Source organism: Phodopus roborovskii, unplaced genomic scaffold, assembly GCF_943737965.1.
Source record: "Phodopus roborovskii unplaced genomic scaffold, PHOROB, whole genome shotgun sequence".
NCBI lineage: Eukaryota > Metazoa > Chordata > Mammalia > Rodentia > Cricetidae > Phodopus > Phodopus roborovskii.
This window is the reverse complement of record NW_026126651.1, coordinates 1,948,912-1,963,058: the sequence shown is the minus strand read 5'-3', so window position 1 is coordinate 1,963,058 and position 14,147 is coordinate 1,948,912. Positions and strand designations below refer to the sequence as shown.

Here is a 14,147-nt window from a genome sequence, read left to right as displayed (position 1 = left end):
CTCTGGGGGTGGGGGTGAAGGGTGCTGTGACCCTTCACAGAGGAGCATGCTGGGAACTAGATGGCTGCTGAGGCCTGCATTTCTCAACCTATGGGTCTCGACCCTTTCACAGGGGCCAAATATTAGATATCCTGCATGTCATATTTATGTTATGATATACTAGCAAAATTACAGTTATGAAGTACAAGCAAAAATAACTATGGTTGCCGGTCACTCCAACATGAGCAACTGTTCTAAAGGGTTGCAGCATCAGGAAGGTTGAGAGCCACTGGTCTAGGGCATTTGGACATGGGATATGGGTGTCAGTGGAAATTTGAGGGCGTTCCCATAGACGGAGAATAAAGCCTGAGGCCACAGAGGAAAGCCATGCAGGAAGTCCTGCCCTTTAAGAGCTGCCGAGTGGTGGGGAACTCAAAACCACAGTGAGAGAAACAAGCTCAGTTCTCAGTGAGATCAGGGAGGTGCCCTGTGAAGGTGCATAGTGTGAGCTGTGTCTGTGAGACGCCCTGTGAGGATGCTTAGTGTGAGCTGTGTCTGTGAGATGCCCTGTGAAGATGCTTAGTGTGAGCTGTGTCTGTGAGATGCCCTGTGAAGACGGATAGTGTTAGCTGTGTCTGTGAGATGCCCTGTGAAGGTGCATAGTGTGAACTAGCTGTGTTCTGATAATGGAGAAGTCAGGAATGAGCATAAGGTGGAGAGGACCTGGTGTCAGCTGCAGTGAGTTAAACAGAGAGAGTGATACATGCTTGTAATACCAGCACTCCAGAGTCTGGGGCAGGAGGATTGCTGGGAGATCCTATTGAAGAAGGAAAAAAAAAAAAAAAAAAAAAGAAAGAAAGAAAGAAAGGAAAAGAAAAAGATTGGCGGGAGGAATGGAAAGGGGAAATAATGTAATATATTTTAATTTGAAGGTGGTGCACACCTTCAATCCCAGTACTCGGAAGGCAGAGGCAGGCGGATCTCTGTGAGTTTGAGGCCAGCCAGGGCTACTGAACTAGTTCAGGACAGGCTCCAAAGAAATACAGAGAAACCTTGCCTCGAAAAACCAAAATAAATAAATAATAAAAAATAAAATCTAAAAACACAACAAAACAAACAAAAAATAAACACCAAAAGCCAAAGAACCCAGGGGAGCCAGTCCTGGTGGCGCACACCTCTAATCCCCGCTCTCCGGAGGCAAGGCAGGAGGATCTCTGTCTGAGGCCAGCCTGGTCTACAGAGCTAGTTCCTGTCTCAAAAAGCAAAACAAAAACTTGGGGAAGAAACGGTTTATTTCAGATCACAGATCATCACTGAGGGCAGTCAGGGCAGGAACCTAAAGGCAAGAACCGAGGCAGCCGTGGTAAAGGAACACGTCTCATGGCTTGTTCTGCCTGCATCCAGGGCGGATGCTCAGGGGTGGCCCCACCCACAATCAATCAAAATGCTTCACAAACTTGCCCACAGGCCAATGCTATGGAGGTTGTTTCTCAATTACAATTCTTCCTGGGGTTGGCAAGATGGCTGGGGGTTAAGAGTATTTGCTGCTCTTCCCAAAGGACCCAAAGGACCGGGGTTCAAACCAGCAACTATAGGGCAGCTTAGATCTGTTTATGTAATTCCAGTTCCAGGTTCTCTCCCTCTCTCTCTCTCTCTCTCTCACACACACACCAATGGATAATACATAAAAGATTATTTCTTCCCAAATGGCCCTCACTTGTGTCAAGTGGACACAGAACTAGCCCGCACATGGATGAAGGTACTTACTTAAGCCCAATTACCTGAGGCTGGACCCAGAAACTTTTTTATTTTTTAACTTTTCTTGTTTGTTTTTTTCTGGACAGGGTTCAATGTGTAGCCCTGGCTGTCCTGGAACTCTTTAGACAAGACTAGCCTTGAACTCAGATCCACCTGCCTCTGCCTCCTGAGTGCTGGGAAAAGGCGTGCACCACCACTATCTAGCCGATCCCAGAATTCTCAGTGAGGTCCATGCCAGTCAGTGTTTTCCTTTCTTGAGACATGGTTTCTCTGTGTAGCTCTGTAGACCAGGCTGGCCTAGAACTCACAGAGATCCACCTGCCTCTGCCTCCCAAGTGAGTGCTGGGATTAAAGGTGTGCGCCACCAAGGCCTGGCTACCAGTGCCTTCCTTAAAGACTCCAAACTGTAAAACATCCACATCCACGGCACTCATCTACAGAAAAGGTGGTAACAGCGCAAAGGGCTTCGACATACAGCCTGGATTAAGGGACCTCAGAGTCCCCAAGTGCGTGGTGGAGGCTTTGGCTCAGTCTATATATTCCAGGGCACCAGCAATTACTTAGCAAGGAACTGAATGGCTTGAGCGGCCCCTGCTGGCCAGTATTGGGAATGTGCCAGAAGCACCTTGGAGCTGGGAAGTCACATGCTCTTGGTCTGGGGCGCTGCTTCTCAGTGGGGTTCAGCGTGTGTGTGTGTGTGTGTGTGTGGCCAGCTGGGATTTTTGTGGTGGGATGCCTTACTCAGCCACGATGCAGGGAGGAGGGTCTTGGTCCTGCCTCAACTGAACTTAACCAGTTGAGCCTTACCCTTTCTGAGTACATGGGGGATGGGCTGGGGGGGAGGGGAAGGAGGGGAGGGAGGGGTAACTGCGGTTGGTATGTAAAGTTAATAACAATAATAATAAAAGAAAATTCAGCTGCCAGCAGGACATTTCAAAAGCAGTTTATCTTGTTTATTAAACTTCTGTGCACGTGCAGAAGCCCGGACATCCTGTGCCCTCTCTTCCCACTACACGGATTTCAGGGATCTGGAGGTTTTGTTGTTGTTAACTTTTAAAGTTAGCAAACAATGTAATGGGTTTTATTATGGCATTGAGTTGGGGATGCCAGGGTTAGCACCCAGGTTCTCTGCCTCTAAGGACATCCAAGTTCCTCCTGGGAGATTCCAGGCAGGGGCCACTGATCGCACTCCATCTGAGGTAGACAGTGTCTATTTTATTCTTCAGAAGTCTGTTTCCAGAAGGAAACTGTTTTTGTTTCCATTTAAAAATTACGTGACACGTTTGGCTTGCATGTCTATGCACCTCATGCGAGCAGCATCCTCTGGAGCCTGAAGGAATGGAATCCCCAGGCAGGAGTCACAGATGCTTGTGAGCTGCCCTGTGGGTGCTGGGAACAAAAGCTGCGTCCCCTAGCAGAGCCACCTCTCTGGCTCCCACATCCCCGTTTTCTAAGCTGACTTGATGCAACTCAGACTGTACCATCTGTCCTTTCTCCTGGATCTTAGTTGAGGCCTTTGGGCTTCTTGGAGTGAACCCCACGCAGCGCCCGGGGTTGAGTTGGGTTCAGCTAGAACTTAATGAACACAGTTGGGGTAACCCACCTCTCTCTCCCTTCCTTCCCAGCTGGCCTTGAATTTGAAGGAGTCCTCTTGCTTCAGACTCTGGAATTCTGGGGTGGCAGGTATGTGCTACCAGGCCTGGTTTGGATCTCCACTGGCATTTGGCAGTCACTCTTGGCCAGGCTTGACCCTATCCCAAGCTAAAAGCAGCGTATAGGAAAGTTTCCAGTTACTTTGCATTCCCAAGATTCCTGAGTGTGCTCTTCCTGGCCACTTTAGGATGTCTCTATTGTGTGTCCCCGTGAGAGCCAGAGGGCAACGCTGAGTCTTTTTGGACGCCTGTCTACACTGCTTGTAAAAGGTCTCTCGCTGAACCTGGGACAGGACAGTGTGGCTGGCCAGCAAGCCCCAGGGACCCAAACTCAGGTCCTGAGGCCTGTGCACTCTTAACAACTCAGGCACCTCCCTAGCCCAGCCCCTCTATTTCTAGCCAGTTATCTTTGCTTTGTTTCTGAAGTGCTGGAATTCCAATTCTGTTTTCAGACTTTCAATGGTGGTGGCATTCTGCCCTCTAGTGGTTACAATTGGACACAGATCTACTGGCCAACAGGCCCTCCGAATTATGGGGAGATTGGTTGACAGTATCTTATCAAAATAATACACAAGGCATCAAATTATGCACACAAAAACGATCGGATGTCCTGATGCACTCCGGTAATGTGAGATGTTGGCAGTGAAGGATCAAGATCACCGGTACACACCACCATGCCCACACCACCATGCTGGGAATACATTTTATTTTTAAATATTGGCAATGGACTTACAGGATATGAAATTATAAATACCCAAGATGCCACGTACTAAAAGCATCTTTTAACACATTCATCTCTTCACTGCACAGCCAGCGTATTTTCCCATCAAGAGTTTACCCGGATTTAAGAACTCAAACATGTTGTCTCTTACTTTGAGCCAGACTTTGTTTTTTCCACACAAGGTTTGTGTGGCCATGGTTGTCCACAGCTAGCTCTGTAAACCAGGCCTGCCTCTGCCTCCCAAGAGCTGAGAGTGAAGGTATGAGCCACTTTTATGTAGCACAGGCTAGGCTGGAACTTGGAGCAGCCAGCCTCCCGGGCGTGGGGTGAGAGCGAGGGCAGCCACTTCCTTGAAATGAGGTGCTTGGGGCCACACACGGCTCCGAGGTAAGAGCATTGCTGTCCTCTGCAGAGGACCTGAGTTTGGCTCCCAGCAACCAAACTAGACTTGTTTAAAGCTGCCTGTAACTCCGCTTGTGTAGGTATTGTACAAACCCCTCCCACAGACACACATAACCACATTTTGTTTTTTATACAGATAGGAATTCTTGAACGCTTGCCTAGTGTGCCCTTCCCAATACAAAAAGAAAAAGGAAGCCTTGCGTTTTGCTTGGAGCTGGGGTTGTGGTGGTCTGTGTTACTTCTGAACAAGTTGGGGGGGGGCGTGCAGAAAAGCTGGACACACTCAGGGGAGTTGGGATTCTTCTTTTTAGTTTTTTTGTGACAGGGTTTCTCTGTGTAGCCCCAGCTGTCCTGGAACTGTCTCTGTACACCAGACTGGCCTCAAACTCCCAAGTGCTGGGATTAAAGGTGTCGGGACTTTTGAGAGATGCTCTGCAGGGGAAGAGGTGAGGGCAGGACTATGTATGACAGTGTGACAGGTCTGCAGGGGACCCTAGGGGCACACGGCGGGCAGGTCCATGTCTAGGAGTCTCTTTGGATAGCAGGCCTGGGAGTGGGCTATGCCCTGAGCCCAGAGCCCTGCATTTCCTGGGCAGAGTGTCCTCTCCTAGATCCTCTGACTGAGGCTGGAGGAGACTAGATTGCCAGGCTCCTGTTGCCAGGGTTCCTGCACGGTCAAAAGTGACCGAGTCAGCTTCCAGGAGCTGAGGGCGGGTCTGGAGTGTTCCATACTGCCTACTGAAGCTCCTGCCTACAGTGAGGCTCCAGACACTCAGTCCATTCACAGACACGTTTATTACGTCAAGGCTCAGGCCTGCATCACAGGTCGGGACATTTCTGCCTGTAGCTTCACCCCTGAGCCTGCAAAACCGGTACCGCCCTAGAGAGGAGGAAAAAGAGCAAGCTGAAGGAGCCTGACGGGCTCGGCCCCAGCAAACAGTAGTGGCTCCTATGTGGGGTGGAAAAGATAAGTCACAGGGCAGGAGATGGGGGCCGGGGAGGCAGCAGAGACTGCACAGTGGGGCTTCTTTGACAAAGGGGGAGAAGTCTCAGGATGGAAGAGTGCACAGGAAAACGGGCGGAGCAGTACTGTGGTACTGTGGGGGAAGGGTGTGGAGGGGGCGGTACCGCGGGGGTCTGCAGTGCAGGCTAGGATGGGGGCTGGGCTGGGGTACTGGGAACTCACCCGCTGCAGCACGATGATGTCTCGCTCTGTCAATGTATCCCCGTTCACCGGGTCTACCATGTCCTTCCGGATCAGTTTCTCAACGCACTCCAGCGTGACCACGGCCCCGCTGCAGAGGCCACAGCACAGAGGTCAGCCCTGCGGCATCTTGGCGTCCCCCCAGGCTCCCCCCACCCCACCCCACCCCACCCCACCCCACCCCACCCCACTCACGAGGGACGCAGCACTGCACACGGCGTGGCGTTGCTCAGGCTGTCCCGGGTCACTGCACACACATAGCGTTCACTGCGTGTGATGAGCCCCACGCGGTCCACGGAGTCGTCCAGCTGCGTGAAGCGTACTGGCGTCAGGTCTGACATGCGCAGTGGCTTCCCAGACATGGGGCAGGTCACAGTGCGGGACTGTGGGAAGAGGCAGGGTCAGCAGGAGAGACGGGAGGTCACGGTCACCGTGTAAGGGGCATAAGGGGCAGGAGGCTGGGGCACTGGGGCTCACTGGTTTTTCCAGCTTGGTGGCCTTTGCCTCAGGGGTCAGTGAAGGAATCCAGAAGCTGGGCAGCGCCTTGTCCTTGCCTGGAGGGCCCGCACTGGGCCCTGGCTGCTCGCCATCTGTGGGAGGGAAGGAGAAGCTGGGGCACAGCACTCGGGGAGACCCTCCCTGCAGACCCCCGCCAAGGGCGGGCGGTTCCGTCACCTGTGTGGGGTAAGGGGGCAGCCTTGGGCATGAAGGGGTTGAGGGGCCGGCTCACGATGGCTGACTCCTTCTCCAGGAAGCCTCGAACTTGGTCCTGTGCTGCAGCTCTTTGAAGCTGCTTCTGCTCTTCCCTCCGGGCTCCTCGCTGCTTCTCGTAGGCCTGGGGAAGAGGTGCCTGGCTCAGCGGTGGCCAGGGAGCGCACGGGGCGCTGCGACACTGGCCACAGAGGGCTGCTCGGGGCTTCCTACTCACACAGTGTGGGGCCAACGCAAGCAAGGTGAGGCCGGGGCTCATGTAGCCCAGGCTGGCCACCTTCCACCAATCAAGTCATGTTCCACATGGGGTTATGCCTACTGGGGGTGGGGCCTAGGGCTTCATGCATACAAAGCAAGCGCTCCACAAACAGCCACAACTCCAGTCCCACCGTCTAGTCTAATCATTCGGATTAGAATCTGAGAGGCAAGCCAGATGGCCGCAGCCTGTCCTGCCACAGAGGGCTGGACGCGGGGTCCATACGCAGGCCAGTGTGCTTTGTCCTGTGACCAGAATACGTAAGGTGTGTCCCCCGCTCAGTCCTGCCAGGCACCCATCAGGTGTCAACAGTAAGCATGCCTGACTCCATGAAGGCCTCAACAGGGGCACCGTGATGAAGGCCGGCCTGGCCAGCCACTGGGCTGTGGGGAGGACACGGAGGCTGGGAGGCGGGTGCTAAGCACGCTGAGGCCGGAGGTGGCAAGCAGGCCGGTACTGCAAATGCCTGGGAGTCCCTGGGTCCCTGCCCTAGCTCCAAACGAAACCAAAACAGTGTGTCCTGAGCACCCCAGCGCCAGCCTGGGAAGGAGGGGGCAGACAGGGTGCCCACTCAGACACCCAGGACACCGGCCCTGCAGGGATGGGCCTGGGCGACAGCAGCACCGACAGAGATCTTATCCTGTCCCTCACTTGCTCTGTGGTGCCTCTGATGTCACCCTGGTAGCCATTATACACAAGAAGGCGGAGGCCGGGGAAGGTCTCCATTTACATCACGAGCCTCCGGCGAGCACTGAAAGCTCCTGCAGGGCGCAGGCCAGCACAAACGGCAGAGGGTGTGGAGGCTCCTACAGCCCGGTGAGCAGGGGGACCCCAGAGGCCCTGGCCTGAAGGAGGTCAGCACAGATGCTGCCGGGAAACATCTGGAGAGAAGCAGGAGTGGACGATGCTCCAGGCAGGGGCAGAATCAGTGAAGGCCCCTGGAGCAAAGGAGCTGGGATTAGAACCTGCCCCACAGTGCCCTTCGCAGCCCTCATCACCTTCATCTGCCGGGCAATCTCTTTCTTCTGGTGCAGGATGTACTCCAGGATCGCCTCCCGTTCATACAGGTAGCCATCTGGGCTGCAGACAGGGGGTGAGGGAAGCATGGGCCTGGGCTCCATCACATGATGGTGTCCACTGACTTCTCCATCCACTCCCCACCCTGGGTACCACCACACATGCTGAGGGGACATCGCCCACCCTACTCCTTCAGCCCATTTCTCCTTTTATTTTGGGACATGGTGTTCTGCAGCTCAGGTTAGCTCAGGTTAGCTTCAAACTGCTATGTAGCTGAGGCTTGCCTTGTCTGCATGCTCTGAGTGCTGGGGTAACCGGTGTGCACACCACACCTGGTTTTCTGTGGCGCTGGGACTGAGCCCAGAGCTAGCTGCAGGCTAGGAAAGCACTTTATCTGCTGAGCCCAGCCCCAGCTATTAGCACCTTCGGTGGTCAAGCAGCTGCCTGTCTCTGGAGAGCTGCAGCCCCGAGAGGTTAAGTGACTGCTAGACCCGCCCGCACCAGCTGCCCCGCTGCCCCTCCCCCACTCACGTCACCACAGGGTCATGACAGGGCTGCAGCGAGAGACAGCAGCAGTCAAAGTCTTTCACAGCATCGCGGCTCAGTCGAATGTTCTGGGTGCCATAGCCCGAGGCCGCTGGGGACAGAGAAAGGTGGCGATGGATGGGGACGTGCCTTTCACCAAATGCCCAAGGGAATGTGGGGTTGAGCGGACCCTGAGGAAGACACGGCTAGGTGGCCTCACTCCCCACGGCAGGGTGGGGAGGCTCAAGGCTGGCTCCCCTCTCCTGGGGTGGGAACCACTGTGACACTCAGTGGCCCTTTCTGCGAAGGTGGTGTCTGGGCATGGCTGGGAGGAGAGGGGACCTAAGTAGGATGGTATGTACTAGCTGAGCCTCAAGGGCCACCATCCTTAGAGGACAGGAGGCAAAAGAGGCCACTGGCGGGGAAAAGAGCAGGGATGGAGCAGCCCCAGGGCGCACCTGTGTCCTTTTTCTTCTCATGGTAGGTGTAGACAGCTCCCGCTGTACAGTTCTTCCCATGCCGGGTCATCCTGTAGAGGGAAGGGGCGGGGGCGGGCTGCGGTGACCCCAGCGACAACTACCGCAGCCCGCAGCCCGCAGCCGGCCCCCGGAGCCCGTTCAAGCAGCCTGCCACAGCCTCCGGCCACAGCGCCCTGTCTGCCGCGGGGAGGGAGAGCCTCTCCCTTTCATGTTTGAGACAGGAACTCGCTCTGCAGACCAGGCTGGCTCAAACTCAGAGATCCGCCTGCCTCTGCCTCCGCCTCCGCAGTGCTGGGATTAAAGGCGTGCGCCGCCACCGCCTGGCAAAACTCTGGCTTTTAAAAAATGTTTTGTGTGTGTGTGTGTGTGTGTGTGTGTGTGAAAACTCTGGCTTTTAAAAAATGTGTGTGTGTGTGTGTGTGTGTGTGTCTACTCGTTTGAGTCTGTATCGTGTGCACGGAGTGCCTGCAGAGGCCAGAAGAGGCGGCAGACCCTCTGGATCTGCGAGCAGCCGTGTGGGTGCGGGCCGGAACCCAGGTCTTCTTAAAGAGCTGCAATCGTTACTAACAACATAGCCAGAGTGGAGAGAGGGCTCAAAATAATGTCACTCTACTATCTTTGAAAATGAAGCATGGAAGGAGAGAGCCAGGCCACAAAGTTGTCAGACTTCCGCATGCCTGCTGTAGGGTGCAGACCTGCACACACAATTTCTGAGAACAGAAAACAGTAGGGGACACCTCCTCTTTAGTGTCAACCCCCCAGCACCAGCACCAGCAGGCGGGTCCTCATTGTACCGTGGTCGGTGGGTGGTGGTGCACCCTTTAATCTCAGTGCTCAGGAGACAGGCAGGTGACCTCTGAGTTCAAGGCCAGCCTGGTCTACAGAGCTAGATCCAGGACAGCCAGGGCAACACAGAGAAAAAAGCATCTATCAAAAAAACAAACAAACAAAAAAAAAAACAAAACAAAAAAAAAAAAAAAAAAAGCAATTTATTTTACCCTTTTTTACCTTTACTTTTCACTCCGTAGACCAGGCTGGCCTCAAACTCAGAGATCTGTCTGTCTCTGCCTCCCGAGCAGTAGGATTAAAGGCACGTGCTACCACCACAGCCTAACTCTTTAGTATTTTTGTTTTGTTTTTGTATTGCTTTGGAGCTGTCCTGGAACTTGCCCTGTAGGCCTGGCTGGCCTCAAACTCAGAGATCCACCTGCCTTTGCCTGGATTAAAGGCATGGGCCACCACTGCTCAGCTTTGAATACATGTTTTAAAAGATAAAATCTGTTTTATTAAAGATTTGTCTGTCATCTGTGTGAGTGATTTGCCTACATATATGTCTGTGTAGCACATGTGTGCCTGGTGTGTGCAGAGGCCAGAGGAAGGATGAGATCCCCTGGAATGAGAGCTAGTTTTTCCTCATACCTCACTAGTTTCCTGTGACTGTCACCAAGAAAGGCCCAGCTGAGCCAGCTACCTCCAGCTGAGAAATGCTGTCCCTATAGAGAAGACCTGCCAGGTGGTGGTTGGTGGTGGTGGCGCACGCCTTTAATCCCAGCACTCGGGAGGCAGAGGCAGGCGGATCCCTGTGAGTTTGAGACCAGCTTGGTCTACAGAGCGGAGTTCTAGGACAGGTTCCAAAACCACAGAGAAACCCTGTCTCAAAAAACCAAAAAGACTACAGTTCCCCATGGACCTGTATGGTGGCTTCAAGACCAGCTGGGCTACAGCTCTGCCTGCCTGTATGTCTGTGATGTGTGCCCCAGGGAGCCAGAAGAGGGGGGTCAGACGCCGTGCCATGTGGGAATTCCCCTGCTGGGAACTGACCTGGGTCCTCTGAAAAAGAACCAGGGCTCTAAGCACTGGGTCATCTCTTCAGCTGCGTACTTATTGCTGTCTCAGAAGCCGTCGATTCAGCCCCCATGGCAGTTCACAAGCGTCTATAACTCTAATTCCACACAGCATCCAATGACCTTCCGACCTCCAGAGACAGCAAGCACGCATGTTCATGCCGGCAAAACATTCATACATGTAACATAAATCTTCACCTAGAGTTTTGGGCCAGCCACGGCTACTTAGCGCAATGGTGGGGAGCTGACTCAGAGTAAAGGGCTCACCACGAAGCCTAACACCAAGTTCCAGACCAGGACCCTCGTGGCGCAAGGAGAGGAAAGATTCTTTTTGTTTTTTAGTGAGGGGAGGGTTGGGAAGGCTTCTCTGTGTAGCCTGGGCTGCCCTACAACTCACAACTCACTCTGTAGGCCAGGCTGGCCTTGACAGCAGATACTCCCTGCTGCCAGCCAAGCGCTGGGATTGGAGGTGAAGGCCCCTACGGCTGGCTGAGAACAGGGTCATGCAAGCGTCCTCTGAGGGGATGAAAACAAAAGGAGTAAGAGACGTTAATTCCACGCTTTTGCCCTTGAGGTGGGCTCTCACTATGTAGCTCTGGCTGTCTTGGAACTCACTCCATTAGACTAGGCTGACCTCGAACTCAGCGATCCCTGTCTCTACCTTCTGAGTGCTGGGATTAGAGGTGTGCGCCACAGTATGTGGCCTAACTCCGAAATTCTGAGCATTTGTATTCCCTACACCACAGCAATATGCAGAAAGTCCCCTGGAGGCAATGGCGGGGGCTGTGGAGAGAGGTGTGCCATGGCTCCGTAGGACAGGGTCAGTCACAAGCAACAAACCAGCCTGGCAAACAGGTCTGGATGATTTCTATGTGTACCTATGTGTGAACACGTGAATGCAGATGTCCAAACAGGCCAGAAGCGGGTGACCCCTCAGAACAGAGCCCTACAGTTACCGGAACTGTAGCTGCCTGACTTGGGTGCTGGGAACCGGATGAGGGTTGTCCGGAAGAGCAGAAGTGCTCTTAACCCAGGAGCCGCTTACCCAGCCCCAGTGCACACCCATCTTCAGTTCGATGCCATCCTAGTGGGATCCAGCACATTCCCCTCACTCTAGAAAGGTGTCTTGAATCCCTGCAGTCAGGGTGTCCCCAGGGCAAGCGCAGCCAAGGGCATGCAAGCATGGGCCATGACGTGGTTCAATGGGTAAAGTGCTTTATATGAACAAACCCGATGACCTGAATTTCTTCCCAAGATCCCACAGTGGGAGGGGAGAAGAGCCTCCCAAAAGCTGTCCTCTGACTGCACGCACGCATGCACGCGCACACGCACACATACACTGCTCCCTCATAAGCAGGCATACATGCACATTCTCACGTGCACACACATAAATAATAAAATATAGTAAGAATTTTATGAACAACTACCAGGCTGCCTGGGCTCACGAGGACGCTTAGGTCAGCTTAGGCAATTGGGAAGATGATGCCACGCCTGTCTAGGAAGGGAGGTAGATGCCCTTGCCATCTACCTGCCAGGCCTCCTGAGATCGTCCCAGCCCCCAGCTGTCCGGCACCTGCTGCCTGCTCTCGCTCACACCCACTTGCCAGTCCCCTGGGCTTCTGCTCCCTGTTGACCTAATAGGCAAATTCCTGCTTTATTCTTAGTCGCCAGCTGCCTTGACCCTGAGCAGTACTTGGCACTGGCTGGCTGGCATCTCTTGGCCATGGGCAGAGGACCCTGCTAGGCTGGTGAGACACTCCCTCTTTACACGGGGGACAGCTGCAAAGGGGACATTTCTCCTGAAGATTTCCCTTTTGTTTCTGTATGTCTATGTGTGTGTTTTGCCAAGCATTTTCAGGTGCCCAGGGGCGAGAAGAGGATTTCAGATTCCCTGGGGCTGAAGTAACAGCTGTGGACGTGGGGGAAGGGAGGACTGGGAACCAAGTCTTGGTGCTCTTACCCCTCAGCCATCTCTCCAGGCCCAAGGGGCATTTTCCTGTTCTTCCTTCCTTTCTTTTTTTCGGGACAGGGTGTCTCTGTGTGGCCCTCGCTGTCCTGGAACTCACTCTGTATATCAGGCTGGCCTCAGAGATCTGCCTGCCTCTGCACAGCTAAAAACTTATTTTAATGTTAAAAATTTAACCTTTATTTTTATTTATGTGTATGGTTTTTGCCGGCATGTATGTCTGATCCCCTGGGATTGGAATACAGATGATTGCAAGCTGCTATGTGAATGTTGGAAATCAGACCTGGGATCTCTGTATGATAATCTTTGTGTGAAGATCATCTTTGCCAAGGCTGATTCGTTTAATAAAGAGCTGAATGGTCAAAGCTAAGCAGGAAGAGGGTAGGCGGGACTTCCAGGCAGAGAGAGGAGAGGCACAGAGAAACATTGCCTCAAATAACCAAAACCAAAAAACCAACCAAAAGCAAAGTCTGGGGCTGGAGAGAGGGCTCAGGGATTAAAAGCTCCTGATGCTCTCGCAAGGGCCAGTGTGCTGTTCCTAGCTCCGGGTCTGCCGCTCAGGACCACCTGTAACCCCAGCTCCAGGAATCCAGTGCTTTCTTCTGGCCTCTGTGGACACCAAAGTACACCCAGAGAGACACACTCTGGATTTCATCCCTAACACTACACAGCACGTGTGCACACGCGTGTGCACACATGCAAAAATTAAAATGAAAACCACAATGAAGAAGCAGTTCACACCCTACTGTCACAACCCTGTGTAACCAACCAACGGTTAGGAAGTGAGAATGGGGGACGGAGAGATGGCTCAGAGGTTAAGAGCACTGGCTGCTTTCCAGAGGACCTGGGTTCAATTCTCAGCACTCACATGGCGGCTCACACCTGTCTGTAACTCTAGGTCCAGGAGACCTGGCACCCTCACACAGACATACACGCAGGCAAAAATAAATAATTTGAAGAAAAAAAAAAATCAACGCTGGGTGGTGGTGGTGGTGGTGGTGGTGGCGGCGGCGGCGGCGGCGCACGCCTTTGGACTCAGCACTAGGGAGGCAGAGGCAGGTGGATCTCTGTGAGTTGAAGACCAGCCTGGTCTACAAGAGCTAGTTCCAGGATAGGCTCCAAAGCCACAGAGAAACCCTGTCTTGAACCCCCTCCCACACTGACCTAGTATATGAATGTCAAAGCAGCACCTGGAACAGCCAGAAAGTAGGACAACTCTGAAGGCCCATCAACTGGCAGAGAAATAAAATGTGGTGTGTCTCATACAACACATACTATTCATCCACAACAGGGTATCAAGACACAACATGGAGGGACCTAGAAACAACATGCCGAGTGAGAGAAGGCAGCCGCAGGAGCCCACATACTACATGACTGCATTTAGAAGAAATGCGCAGACTAGGCTAATTCACAGGAGTTCAGAGGCTGCCAAGGACGGGGGTGGTCAAGACAGAAGGCGCTAGACTGCAGACAGACTATTACATACGTCCTAAAATTGTTTTCAGGCAGGATCTCATTTAGCCCAGCTTGGCATCTGGGTCTGTCTATGCAGCCTGAAGATGACCTTGAACTTCTGATTCTCCTGCCTCTGTGGCAGGTTCCTGCCTGGTGCGCTTGGAGGCCAGAAGAGGGA

At 53.3% G+C, this 14,147-nt stretch overlaps 1 protein-coding gene across 1 annotated transcript; it reads right to left on the bottom strand.

Annotated features, from left to right (window-relative positions):
* Nucleotides 1–5,288: 5,288 nt before the first annotated feature.
* Nosip (nitric oxide synthase interacting protein) lies at nucleotides 5,289–14,047 on the bottom strand. Its single transcript, XM_051174177.1, has 9 exons — nucleotides 14,001–14,047; nucleotides 8,684–8,754; nucleotides 8,232–8,337; nucleotides 7,682–7,763; nucleotides 6,392–6,551; nucleotides 6,194–6,306; nucleotides 5,912–6,099; nucleotides 5,699–5,807; nucleotides 5,289–5,392 (listed from the first exon to the last, which is right to left on the bottom strand). The coding sequence occupies exons 2-9, from the start codon at nucleotides 8,751–8,753 to the stop codon at nucleotides 5,321–5,323; spliced, it is 900 nt and encodes a 299-aa protein (XP_051030134.1). The 5' UTR covers nucleotide 8,754; nucleotides 14,001–14,047; the 3' UTR covers nucleotides 5,289–5,320.
* Nucleotides 14,048–14,147: the final 100 nt, after the last annotated feature.

What these genes read in the sequence shown, in the direction of transcription:
- Nosip (XM_051174177.1), bottom strand. Translation starts at nt 8,753, where the DNA reads ATGACCCGGCATGGGAAGAACTGTACAGCGGGAGCTGTCTACACCTAC. An exon ending in TGTCATGACCCTGTGGTGAC is followed by an intron (nt 7,764 to 8,231) that starts GTGAGTGGGGGA and finishes CCCTGTCTGCAG; the next exon opens with CCCAGATGGCTACCTGTATG. An exon ending in AGATTGCCCGGCAGATGAAG is followed by an intron (nt 6,552 to 7,681) that starts GTGATGAGGGCT and finishes CCTCTTCCCCAG; the next exon opens with GCCTACGAGAAGCAGCGAGG.